Source organism: Antechinus flavipes, chromosome 4 (assembly GCF_016432865.1).
Source record: "Antechinus flavipes isolate AdamAnt ecotype Samford, QLD, Australia chromosome 4, AdamAnt_v2, whole genome shotgun sequence".
Taxonomy (NCBI): Eukaryota; Metazoa; Chordata; class Mammalia; order Dasyuromorphia; family Dasyuridae; genus Antechinus; species Antechinus flavipes.
In genome coordinates, this window is record NC_067401.1 from 409,660,991 (window position 1) to 409,675,503 (window position 14,513).

The 14,513-nt window shown below is 32.2% G+C and overlaps 1 protein-coding gene across 3 annotated transcripts in view; it reads right to left on the minus strand.

The window, feature by feature from the left end:
• SWT1 (SWT1 RNA endoribonuclease homolog) overlaps nt 1-14,513 on the minus strand; it is a 133,615-nt gene that overhangs the window by 88,890 nt on the left and 30,212 nt on the right. For all 3 annotated transcript variants that reach the window (XR_007953825.1, XM_051998777.1, XM_051998778.1), the window contains exons 10-12: nt 10,058-10,151; nt 3,050-3,198; nt 1,160-1,323 (exon numbers count right to left, since the gene is read on the minus strand). Coding sequence is in view for 2 of the 3 variants with exons in the window: in XM_051998777.1 (XP_051854737.1) it covers nt 1,160-1,323; nt 3,050-3,198; nt 10,058-10,151 (407 nt within the window). In the remaining variant the exon portion in view is untranslated. The remainder of the gene's footprint in view (nt 1-1,159; nt 1,324-3,049; nt 3,199-10,057; nt 10,152-14,513) is intronic.

The window sequence follows — 14,513 nt, forward strand, 5'->3', positions numbered from 1 at the left end:
CTGAATACAAACCAAAGCATATTATTTTTCACTTTTTTTCTTTGAGCTTTCTTACACAAAATGACTGATATAAAAATGTTTTATACAACTATGTATAACCTGTACTGATTGCTTGCTGTCTTTGGGAGAGACAATGTGGAACTTCAAATTTTAAAAAGAAAAATGTTAAAAATTATTTTTACTTGTAACTGGAGGAAAATAGAATTGTTAAAGGATCACTTTTTTTAAAAGTAAAGTATTCAGAAATTATGTTTTCTTCAGCTAAAAGAGAATTCTGATCATAAAAAATGTATTTTTTATTTTTAGAAAAGATGATTTCAAAATTCCTATAAAAATATAATAAGAAAGATAAACTTTTTGTTGGAGGGGATATGAGAAAACTGAGATACTGGTGCATTGTTGGTGGAATTGTGAAATGATCAACCATTCTGGAGAGCAATTTGGAACTATTTTCAAAGGGCTATAACACTATAAATATGCTTAAGCCTAACAGTGTCACTACTGGGCCTGTATCCCAAGGAAAACATAAAGGAGGGAAAAGGACCCATATGTGCAAAAAATTTTGTAGCAGCTCTTTTTATGGTAACAAAAAACTGAAAATGAGTAGATGTCCATCAATTGGGGAATGGCTGAATTGGGATATATTTAGATAATGGAATATTATAATTCTATAAAAAATGATGAACAAGGTAATTTTAGAAAGGCCTAGAAAGATTTACACGAACTGATGTGAGACTAAACAAACAGAATCAAGAAGACATTGTACACAATAACAACAAGAATATGTAATGATAAAACTATGAAAGATTTGGTTCTTGTCAGTGAGTGGTTCAGTGATTCAAAGCAACCCCAATAGACAGACTTTGGACAGAAAATGCCATCTGCATCCAGAAAAAAAAAAAAAATGACTGTAAATCAACACATGCTATGCTCACTTCTTTTTTCTGTTTTCTTTTTTTCTCCCATGATTTTTCCCTTTTGCTTTGATTTTTTTTCTCCCAACATGATTCATAAAGCAATGTGTATTAAAAAAAGAAAGATAAATTTTTAATCACACTAAAGTCACTATCATTTCACTTAAGTAATTTCTTCTGGATTATAAAACTCATTCTTCACCTCTGACAAGAAAATTTCAGTCAATTAATTTTGAAATAATCACCTCCAGCCAGAGATCTCCAAAAGCAATTTTCATTTCTGTTTCTAATATAGAAGATAGAGCTGTTCCAAGACATTTTTCAAGCTCAGAAATAACACTTTCAAGTAGAATGGCCATTCCAGATGATACAGTATTTCCCTTGCAGCTTTTCTCCTGGGGTTTTGTATCTGGAAAAAAAAAAAATTTGAGAGTTTTAAGATTCTATAATATGTAAAAAAAACAAGTTGATATCACTTTTAAAATACTAAAACCACAATTCATCTCTTTTTTAAATAGCTTGTTATCTATAAGCATCAAGAAAATATCAGAAATAATCAACCATTAGATATAGAAATAACAAGTACAATTAAAATGCTGTTACAAACAGGTTTCACGTTTTAGTTTTTTTTTTTTCTAACTAAAAAAAAATTGAATGGGGCTACTCTAATCTAGATAAATAAGATTTATGCATTATCTAGACTATTAGCAAGTGCTACGCCAAAATTGGTAAAAGCTATCTAATATTTTAGTAAAAGTATCAAAATTAATATATATGCTTGGGGCTGATATGAAACTACTTCTAAGCAGTTTATTTAATGAATTTTCAGCCATGAAAAAAAATTATTTTTTATGGTCTTAGCCCAGAGCAATGATTTGTTTTTAAAAAATCCACAAATCTGTTACTTGATTAGTCATTCTATTTCCTCTCCATTCTTTTTATTCATTCATTTAAAATTATTTTCATCATAACTTGATACCATTTAATTAATATATTTTCTAAAATCTTAAATATAATTTCTCTATGGTCAAACTCAAAACATTTGAAGTTTACCTATAATAATTCTATAGATAAATTAAAATAGAATAAAAAAATTATCTCCAAATTGTTAAACTGAAAATTTTCACCAAGGGCAAAAGAGCAGAATACACACACAGACACACACACACACACACACACACACACACACACACACACACACACACACACACACACACCATTTACTATATGTGATCATATTAAAGATTGGGAGATGGGCTATGTACATAATGACCATAATTATTAGTCATGGTCTGGTTTGATGCTGAATTCCACCAAGTGTTTTGATAGAAGAGGAAAAATAATTTTTTTTCAAAGAAGATTAGGAAAAATGTTATAATTATTATTAATAGTAAACAATAATGGCTAGCATTTATAAATTGCTTAAAGCTTCACAAAACTCTGTAAAATAAGTTACCTGATTTGATCCTCACAACAATGCTGAGTTAGGTGCTATTATTATTCCCATTTTATAGATGGAGAAATTTAGGCTGAGAGGCCAAGTGACATCTAGGGTCACACAGCTGGAATATATATGAAGCACAACTGGGTCTCAAGTCTTCCTGATCTTAAGTCCAGGACTCCATTTATCATACAACCTCATGAATAGTAAATAAGCAACAGCATCCACCTTCCCTGCTTCTACGTTATTTATTCAGCATGAAAAACTGTACTATTATAGAATTCCTGCAAAAACCTACATTTTGAGTGAGTACAATATTCAGAATAAATTGTTAAAACTGAAAGAATAATTAAGAACATCCATAAAATTCAAATTGTTTTTAATCTGTTTGTTCAATCATATCTAGTCTGAGGGTTATGAAAAGTAATTTTATACCACAATTAAACTTGACTAAGTAGCTCATATGCCATGCCTTTAAAAACAATCACCCAGTTCAAACTTATTTTTTAAATTCAAAATTTCTTTTATATTATGAATTTAACCTACATGAGCCTTTTATGCTAAGAATAGATTCTATATGAACCTCTATTATGTTTAGTGAGATAAAGAATATTAATTACAAACGTCAAAGACTATCGATGATTATTGTATACTGATGCTATTTATTGAAATATAAATATAAGAACACACTAACCTGCTTTGATGTACTGATTAGAAACATGTGGTTGATTGTCCACAGTTACTGATTTGGGACTGAGATTCAGCAACTCTGCACTTAATTCCACTTTACTGAGTGATTTTATACCACTTATTATGCTTTTATTGCATAAATTTCTATCATCCCTGTGGGGAAAATTATATTTTTCCTTGTTACAACAAAATGCTACAAAAAGAACATAACAGTAATAAAATAACATGAAAAAATAGAACTCAGAAACCAAATATTCTTAGATGAGATCTGTGATTCTTAAAAAAAACAAACAAACAAGATATTTAAAGAATATCTGTTAATCATAAAATTGTGAATGTAAAAAGAGGCATGATATGGTTCTGATTTCATATCTCTTCAACATTCAAATTACTAATATGTTTTTTCAATAAAGTTATAAGAAAGCAAGTCATCTAGACTTAGTATTTTTTTTTAAATGAACACTTAAAATACTAAGATATAGGGTAACTTTTACAAGGCAAAGTCTTGAGGGTTTTTTTTTTTTTAAGACAAAAGATAAATTTTTTAAAAAACAGAAACCTTTTTAACAAAGGTTAAAACATAAAAGATCATAAAGATTACTTATATGTGCAAATATAAAAAGTAAAAACAGAAAAAGAAAATATTTGAAAATAGAAATGGAAAAGAAGAAAAGACAATGTGAGGAATGTATAAGTGAACTGTTTTTCAAAGAGAGAACATATCTTAGGCATTTCTAATGGCCTAATCAGAATTTCTGACATATCCACTATACTGGGAAATACCAACAAGTACAGTAAATATAAGAGTTTTTATTTAAAGCCCACAACATTTAAAAATAAGCCACTTATAAATTCAGCCACTAAACTAAGTTTAGCCTTGTCTCGTACAAGCAAATCTCAAAATTACCACTGCCTTCACCTTAGGGCTTCATCAAACATTACAAAATACAAAAGATAAAATTTTTAGATTTTAGGTTACTATTTTCAGTAATTAATTCTAACTATCTTACCAATTGAAACTATTTCAGATTTCAATGTGCAACAAAAGCAATTGCAGAATGACATCTGACTAGCCTTAAAATGAACAATGAACATATCCTATAGAAATTGATTATTAATTTTTCTTCATTTGCAAAATAAAAAATCAATTTCCTCCAAATTAGGAAAAATGGTAATACTTCACTGCATATGAAAATTTCAAAAAGTTAGCTAATTTCTATGAATATTTCTTGATGAGAACTGCAATCTCTTAATATTTAAATGCCCACTTTAGGAATGAAACTGACTAAAAGCTACAACTTAAAACTACATCTCTGACCTCCAAAACCACTTTAATGTTTCTTCTTCAATTTGGACAAAGAAACCCAAATAAATGTGTGTTGATAAGAATAAGACAGTTAAGAAATAAAATAACATCTTACAAGTAATTTCATTTAAATGAAGAAAAAAAATGTCTAGTTCTACACTTAGAGACAGATAGTTTGAATTCCAGCATAGCTCAGATGCTTGCTGGCTACATTATCTCACAGCAAGTCATTAATTTCCACAGAGATGATGAAATAAAATATCAGACTCTGAGGATTGCTTTAACAACTTTATAAACTTTAAAGAGATATATAAATGAAAATATAAGTTATTACTTGGAGACACTTCTACCTATCTAAACTTGTTTTGTGATTATTTACTAAAGATTCATCCATGAAAAGAGTAGCAAAATTAAAGCAACTAAAATACAATTATAATATATTCAACAAGAATTATTGTACACAAATTATCTTAGTAGAATTTGCTTACTATAGAAGAGTCTGCAATTTATATACTAAAGTTTGATTGTAATTCAAGTATAGCTGAATACATTTTCTTTATAAAATATTAAGACCTCTTGGCAGCTAGCTAGCTGGTGCCATGAACAGAGCACCACTCTGAAATCAGGAGGACATGAGATCAAATTCAGCCTCAGACACATAAAACTTGCTCTATCACCCTGGGCAAGTCACTTAATCCCAATTGTCTCATCAAAAAAAAAAAAAAAGAAAATTAAGTTCCTAACACAATTCACAAGTGCAAAAATATAGGGATTTTTCTTACTTCTGAGCTATCTCTAATCATCCCCATTTATTCTTCCTCCTACCAAGTCCTGGGGATTGACCAGATATTTTCCTTTGTCTACAATCCACTGCTTTCTTTCAGGTATATTTCACTTCTCCTAAGCCCACCAATGTACATAATAATTATTATGTTGTTATTGTAATCTTCTCAAAGACCAACCCAACCTGCATGAGGAAAGGAAGGAAAAAGGAGGAGCAACACAAAGGAGATGCCAGACAAGATGCCAAGTTTGGGGGATACTTCTGAGTGGGGCAGTACCCCAGGCATTGTGATGAAATTTCTACTACAAATCTAAGCTTACTCAAAACCATAGTGATGATGAGATAACAATAAGAGGAGAAAAGTAAGTGATCCTTCTTTGTGTTCTAGAAAAACAAGATGAAGACATACATGTCTTCATTATGTGCTGATACTCTATGAGAAAAAAAATTGAAAACAGCTTTTTAAAGAGGTATTCTCAGACAAAGCCACATAATAGAGTAATCTTAAATTAGGTCAATCATTTTTCAATAAAACAGCTGTGTTCCTAAGCCAGAATTGGAGAAAATAAGAATGAAATTGAGATACTACAGAAGGTAAAGTTAAGGACCAGAAATCACTGAAAATCTTCACTTAAGAATTCTAGAAACTATACCTACTGCCAAATGAGTGGCTAAAGTAGAAACAAAATCTCAAATTACTTTGAAAAAGAGCTGGGCATACTTAAGACTAGAATTCCAAAAAGGTTTTTTTGAGGTTGACAGCATAAACCTAATTAGCAGACCAACAATACCAAAACAGTGTAATTCAAAAGGGATGGCATCTCCTCTAATGATCGTAAGTGCATTGTCTTGCAGCATCTGACAGTAAAACAAAGCACCAATAATCAATGGCAGTCTGATGCTGTTAACAAGAACCACAAAAGAAAAATTACCAACATTGTGACAATCTTAACAGATTGCTTACTGTACACAATACCAAGGAAAAAGTAAATTGATATTCCAATTGATAAATGGTCAAAAGATATGAAAGACAATTTTTAGATGAAGAAACTATAGCCATTTCTAGCCATATGAAAAAAATTCTCTTGATGAAAGAAATGCAAATTAAGACAACGCTAAGGTACTACATCTCTCAGATGGGCTAAAATGACAGGAAAAGATAATGATCAATGTTGGAAGGGATGTGAGAAAACTGGGACACTAATACATTGCTGGTAGAGTTGTGAACTAATCCAAACATTCAGAAAAGCAATCTGGAACAATGCCCAAAGGGCTATATAACCATGCATACCCTTTGACCCAGCAGTGTTATTATTAGATTAGTATCTCAAGGAAATCATACAGGAGGAAAAAGATCCACATGTGCAAAAATGTTTGTAGCAGTTCTTTTTGTAGTAGCAAAGAATTGGAAAATGAGTGCATGTCCATCAATTGGAGAATGGCTGAACAAGCTGTGGTACAGGAAGGTAATGAAATATTGTTCTATAAAAAGTAATCAGCAGGATGATTTCAGAGAGGCCTGGAGAGACTTACATACATTGATGCTGAGTGAAATGAGCAGAACCAATTATTTGATGATCAACTGTGATGAACTTGGCTCTTCTTAACAATGCAGGGATTCCAAAATAATCCCAATAGACTTGGGATGAAAAATGCCATCTATATCTATAGAGAACTAAGGAGATTGAATGTAGATTAAAGCATAGTATTTTCATTGCTTTGTTTTTTTCTCTCATGGATTTTTTTTTCCTTTTGGTCTGATTTTTCTTGCACAGTATGACAAAAATGGAAATATGTTTAAAAGAACTGCACATATTTAATTATGTCAGGTTACTTATTGTCTTGGGCAGAAGGAGAGATAAGGATAGGAGGGAAAAATTTTTGGAACACAAAGTCTTACAAAAACAAATGTTGAAAATTATCTTTACACATATTTGGAAAATATACTACTGAAGAAATGACTTGAAAGAGCTATGGAAGATCTACAAAAGATAAATGGAAGACTGACTGATATTTATTTGGGCTGATAATGTATAGTAAAAAATTTAAATTCCATTTATCAACTATTTGAAGGCAACAGAAAATTTTTGCAGAGAGGAATATAACAACCAAAAGCATATCAAAAATTCTAGATCCTTTAACGAGCATCTAAATGCAAAAATTATAAAATTGTACAAGAGTAAGCCAAAGCCTAAGGAGTCTCACAAAGAATGTAAATGTAAACAGCAAATGAAGTTCCAACTATCCTATGAGAAAACTTGCATGTAACCCCTGAGCGAGTCTATCACTGTGCCTTTTTTGTTGTTTCTATAATACCCCTCTCCTTAGTTAGGGTTGGTATGACAATCCACAATGTTATTACTCTGTCCTACTAATGCCCAAGACAACTGGCCTCTTAAGAGTAAACTTCCTCAAACAACGCAATGAACCTAATGAACCTTAATAAACCTTATTAATAATAACCAAGCTGGTATGAGACTCCTTTTCTTTGATATTCTCAGTGTTCTCTGAAAGATATGCTACTCTAAAACTGGCATAAAAATCAAAGAACAACAACAACAACACACACACACACACACACACCCCAAAATAAAAAATTTTAGCCAAGAAGCTAGAGATGCTAAAAAATTAAAATAAAGGTTGAATCCCTAAAGAAGAGGACATAGTAAATTCCTATGATTTTTTCAGTTTTTTGAGTATATACCTCTATCAGTAAAAACCATTTGGGCAAGTAATCCTTGTTTTCCTTCATGCTTTAAATCCAGCAATACTTTCTATATAAAAGCTTTCCTTAATCTATCTTGCCAGTGTCTTCCTCTAAAATAATCTGGTCTCTAGTTTGTATGTATTGCATTAACAACTATGTATGCATACAATGTCATTTCTCAAAAGCATAGATTCTCTTATCGTTTTCTGTGGATACCCAGTATCTAAGCATAATGACAAGTACATTTCAATCATTTAATAAATATTTATTATCATCACTCTCCACTAGCCCTTAAACTAATTTGCTTCTGTCACCTCTGCCTCCAGATCTCCCCATTGTCTTCTTCAGCCTTCATCTGTCCCCACTGTCTTTTGCTTAATCTATATCTTTGTGTAAAAACAAGCTACTCAAATAACCAATAACATATATAATGTCTTTGCTGATTACTGCAAAACCTCTAATTCAGTTCTGCATGCATGATTTATTTGTGTACTATAAATATAGAGTATTTCAGATTTACTGGCAAATTTTTCTCTGTTTAAAATGTGTTAATCATCCTAAAAATGTCAAGAACAAGTAATATAAAATTGGCATTTTTTTCACAGGGACAGTTCGGAGTCACGATAGTACTGCCCAATTTTATATCTACTATTACTTCTCTAAAGTACAACTATGACTTTCAAAATAAAGACTCAGAACATCTCATTAGCTACTTAGTACAGATGGCTAATTTGGACTTGATAATGTAAAATACTTAATGTAGGTCAAAGAAAGGTTTCCACTTGAAGCCAGAGCTCACATTGAACAAGCAAATAAAGGAAGTACCTACTAACATCCTGTTATCTTCCATAAAAGAAACAAAGTTAAAAAAAAAAGATCAAGAAGGAAAAGACTATTTCAATAAACTTACTGGCTTTCTGATATCAAAGCTGAATGAGACAAAACAAGTTTAAAGCACATAACATCTATACCACAATAGTGTAAATGATTGATATCACAATAGTGATAAAGTGATGTGTAACAGATTTGAAAAGTAATCAAGGAACAGTTAGGTGGTACAATACCTAGAGCACTAGCCTGAAAGTCAAGAGGGACCTGAGTTGAAATCTGACCTCAGAAAACTTACTTCCTGGCTGTGCGATCCCAGGCACGTCACTTAACCCTAAAGGCCTTGTCCAAAAAAAATTTTTTAAGTAATCTAACAACAATCCGCATATTTTAAATGAAACATAGGGCCATCAGTATAGCAACTATGAAAACATCAACCCTATGACAACAAAAAAGAAGAAAAATTCTTAGAATATACTTCACTAAGTAACCAAAAGCTAATAATAGTTACAGATCAATACTTTTTGAAAGCAAACAAAGGGCCCATGAAATCTCTATATGGGGCCCATGAAATTAAGACCCAAAGATTAATGAGATAGAGCATGCCATCCACATGAACTCAGTCAACAATAGGTCAAAGAAGTGTCAACAATGCCCGAATCATAAATATTTATTTGTGGTGACAAAGAGTTTAACAACAGCACTACAGACCCAAGGCACTGTCCCCAAAAACTATAGGAGTTACCGTTAAAAAGCATTAACTTAGTTAATAATGCCAATTATGCAAGGAAATTTAACATATCATTACAGATAGATAAAATGCATCACCCTAGTGAATAACCAGACATCAACATGGTGGGGACAGCATTGATCCTAAAGTAAGAAGGACTAGAGTTCAAATCCAGCCCTAGATACTTAACCCTTACTAGCTGCATGACCCTGGGCAAGTCACTTAACTCCAACAGCCTTGTCAAAACAATAAAAAGACATGACATGGTAGCTACAATAATATGTCAAAAATCCGCAATACTGCATGGGCTGAAAGATAACAAAACTCAATACTATAAATACAGACCTGGAAATAAATTCATCCAATAATCTACTGCAACCATAACATTATTACAGACTGAACTACTCTCTTTTACCTATTAACTCATAAGGTATTTTAAATAAATGTTAATACTCCCAAAATACTTAATCTTTCAGCTAGTAAGAACAAAAAAAATTTCAAAGTAGAATACCTGCTCAATGAGGAATAAGGGTTTTGATATGGAAATGAAGAAATTATCTCACCACCACCACCACCACCCCCCCCACACACATTTTTTTATTTCATTCAATTACTGCAGTTTTATACCAAAAAAGATAAATTGTTCAGGGAACTCACGTGCACAATATGACAACAGCACAAGGAAATAAATTCTGATACTGAAGACAACATTTCAGGACTCTGTCATCATTGTTTTCATCACTTAATCCATCTGAAAATTGAGCAAAAGTAAAAGTCAGCAGGGTATATAGTTAGACTGGATGCATAAATAATTCGTATATAGAAAAATACATTTAATAGAGATTAGAGAGCTATTAAAATGGCTATTATAATATTTCTATTAGTAATTAGTTCTTGGAGAATAAGCTATTTTGATATGAAACTGGTAAGTGATGGGAAGTCTCCAAGTAAGAGCAGAGTAAAAATAATAAAGGCTATTGGGGATGATTTACTTCATAAGTTGCAAGTGACTTAATTTTAGTAATGATAACTTAAGGATTAAAAATATAGTTGGGGTGGCCAGAATATAGATGACTAGGTTAAAGCATGTGTGCGGGCGCACACGTGTGTGTGTGTGTGTTAAATTGAAAATACAGTAGTTATTCAGCCTCTATGTATTATGGATGAGTAACCTAGGATTTTTTGTAGGTGGCTTTAAGTCCTCCTCATCTGCCTGGTACAATAGGACAGCTAGGGAGATAAGAATATTAATATTTAAGGATGGTGAGATCTTGATGTGGGGACAATTTTTTTTCACATTACAGGTGAAAAGTAATTAAATGAAAAGAGGAGAAAGTGAAAAAAATAAAGGATACTTGGGTTTCTATACATAATCTATTTAACATGTCCTTTAGTGGGCAGCTAGGTGGCACAGTGATAAGAGCACCAGATCTGAAGTCAGGCGGATCTGAGTTCAATTTGATCTCAGACACTTAACATTTCGTGGCTGTGTGACTCTGGGCAAGTCACTTATCCCCAATTGCCTCAGCAAAAAACAAACAACCCCCAAAAAAAAAAAAATGCACCTTAGGACATTATAATTTGTGATTGGCTCAACAGAGAAAACACAAAATGTCAGATCTGGAAGAGATTTTAAGAGAATATCTCAATCTTACAGTTGAGGAAAATGAATTACAGTGAGGCAAAGCGAGCTGCCCTCTGTCCAATAGATATTAAGAGAGAAAGAAGAATCTAATCTATATTTCCTGATTTTCCAATCTGTCCTTTACTGTGTACTTTTCACAATTCTCATCATTATTAGTCACATATTATGCCACAGTTCTCAGTTTCTCTAATTATGCTGACCTGACTCAGTTTCTCTGCTTCTAGTCCTACAAAACCTCCCCTCCCTCTTTATCAGAATATTTGATAAGGATAAAAGACCTTATGTTTTAGAATATCAGAATGCCTCTCCCCATCCCAAGCTTCTTCAATCCAAATGCCAAATATTATACTTATTGGCTATTTGATCTTAAGCAAATCAATAAACAGCTTAAGGTTTAGATTCATTATTTGCAAAAAGGGAGGAAGGAGAGAGACTGGGCATTGTGTAAAAAAATTTGGAAAGAGATTGATTTCAATTCAAGAGGATAAAACAGTTTTCAACTTAGAGCTGCCCCAAAATAAATAGGCTGGCACAAGGAAGAATGGGTCTTATTACTACATAATCTTCAATAAAAGGCTGGACTGATTTCCCCCCAGGTAAAGCTAAAAACTTTTGTTATCCCTTCCAATCCCAACAATTTAAGATCCTGTAACAACTGCTCTTGGTCTTGGTCCCAACAAATAATTTTACTTTAAATCTGCCAGATCCCAAAATGAGGTTTTGCTAATATGAAGCTCAGCTGAACAATAAGAAAAAACAGAACATTTATCTTATTCTATAATTTAAAAGGGAACTAAGACTATTTTTAGAGCAAAGGTTCTTAATCTTTCATTGCTTAGTGAAGTCCTCTGGCAGTCTGCTGAAACCTATGTACCTCTTCTTAGAATGATATTTTTAAACAAGTGAAGGAAATACTAAATTTCAATTTGAGGTGAATGAAAATAAAGATTTGATTTTTTCCCCTAACCAAGTTCAGGAATTTCTAAAATCTATTCATGCATCTTTGTGTGGGTCTGAGAAGCCCTACGCTTCTTAAGTTTAAGGAGGAAGTTTAGAAAGGATGGCTCACCATCATTATCACTGTCAGCAAAAGGCATTAAATGTTGAACTGAATATGAATTAAGCCAGATTTGAACCCTAAAGCAATCTTCCAGACATAACACCCATTTATATGAACAAAACTATGAGGCACTGAAAATCATGAAAAATACTTATTACAAATAAGAAACTTTGGCAATTTATCATGGCTACTAAATACTTATACATCAAAAAAATCTATTATTTCATCCCAACATCCATACAGATTACAACCCCTCTAACATTTTCAAGACTATTTATTATAGTCGACAAAAATTCATTATTCAATGGTCAGCCTTCTATTGAAGGAAATCTGTTGCCAGATACATTTTATGTGGAGCTTACGCCCTGGTACAGACTTTGAGAACCTGGCATAAACATTGGAATGAGTTGTCAAAAAATTATTTTAATGGAAGAAAATCAAATGACATCACAACAAAAAAATTACTCAGATGGAAGTGAAATGTAGTTTTCAAAAGAGATACTTCCAAAGTAGAAGCAATATGTACAAACAAAACTAATGCAAACAAGATTAGAAGGGAAGCAATAAACTGGGAAAATATTTTTACAGTCAAAAGTTCTGATAAAGAACTCATTTCCAAAATATATAGAGAATTGACTCTAATTTATAAGAAATCAAGACATTCTCCAATTGATAAATGGTCAAAGGATATGAAGACAATTCTCAGATGAAGAAATTGAAACTATTTCTAGCCATATGAAAAGATGCTCCAAGTCATTATTAATCAGAGAAATGCAAATTAAGACAACTCTGAGATACCACTAAACACCTGTCAGACTGGCTAGAATGACAAGGAAAGATAATGTGGAATGTTGGAGGGGATGTGGGAAAACAGGGACACTAATATATTGTTGGTGGAACTGTGAATACATCCAGCCATTCTGGACAGCAATTTGGAACTATGCTCAAAAAGTTATCAAACTGTGCATACCCTTTGATCCAGCAGTGTTACTACTGGGCTTATACCCCAAAGAGATACTAAAGAAGGGAAAGGGACCTGTATGTGCAAGAATGTTTGTGGCAGCCCTATTTCTAGTGGCCAGAAACTGGAAACTGAGTGGATAACCATCAATTGGAGAATGGCTGAATAAATTGTGGTATATGAATATTATGGAATATTATTGTTCAGTAAAAAATGACCAACAGGATGTTTTCAGAAAGACCTGGAGAGACTTACATGAACTGAAGCCGAGTGAAACGAGCAGGGTCAGGAGATTATTATATACTTCAACAACAATACTATATGATGATCAATTATTCTAATGGACCTGGCCATCTTCAGCAACGAGATGAACTAAATCAGTTCCAATGGAGCAGTAATGAACTGAACCAACTATGCCCAGCGAAAGAACTCTGGGAGAAGACTAAGAACCATTACATTGAATTCCCAATCCCTATATTTTCGCCTGCCTGCATTTTGGATTTCCTTCATAGGCTAATTGTACAATATTTCAAAGTCCTATTCTTTTTGTACAGCAAAATAACGGTTTGATCATGTATACTTATTGTGTATCTAATTTATACTTAATATATTTAACATCTACTGGTCATCCTGCCATTTAGGGGAGGGGGTGGGGGGAAGGAGGGAAAAAATTGGAACAAAAAGTTCGGCAATTGTCAATGCTGTAAAATTATCCATACATATAACTTGTAAATAAAAAGCTATTAAAAATCTTTTTTAAAAAGTAAGCAATAAAGAAAAAGGTTTTGAAACCTTTACTAGAATTCGTAAGACTATGTATCAAAATAGTATACATAAAAGAGCCAGGAATAATGAACCAGTGAAACTAAAAATCATTTTAAAAAATATCAGGTTTTTTCTTGTGCAACAAGAGAATTGTATAAATATGTATATATATATTGTATTTAAGATATACTTTAACATGTTTAACATATATGACACTGCCTGCCATCTAGGGGAGGGGGTGGAGGGAAGGAAAGGAAAAGTTGGTACAGAAGTGATTGCAAGGGACAATGTTGAAAAATTACCCATGTAATGTTCTGTCAATAAAAAGCTGTAATTAAAAAAATAGACAGATAGATAGCAGGGACATATGCAGAAAATGAATTCAAAATTTGATTACAGAGATAAAGAAACAGAGGACATCCTAAGACAAAACAAATCACATCTATTTCTAGAGTTTCAGAATAATCTTTTCTATATCAATTAATGACAATGATACAATGATTTATTCCTTTTAATCTGCATGATAGAGCTTATGTGACAAGTTGTACAGAATACTAAAGTATGTTATTATGATTTAAATAAAATAGAGACAGAGTGGTAGACTAAAAGGGATACTGTTCTTGGAGTCAGTAGACTTGAGTTAGTACATTTACTATCTAGAGGCAAATCATTAACCTCACAT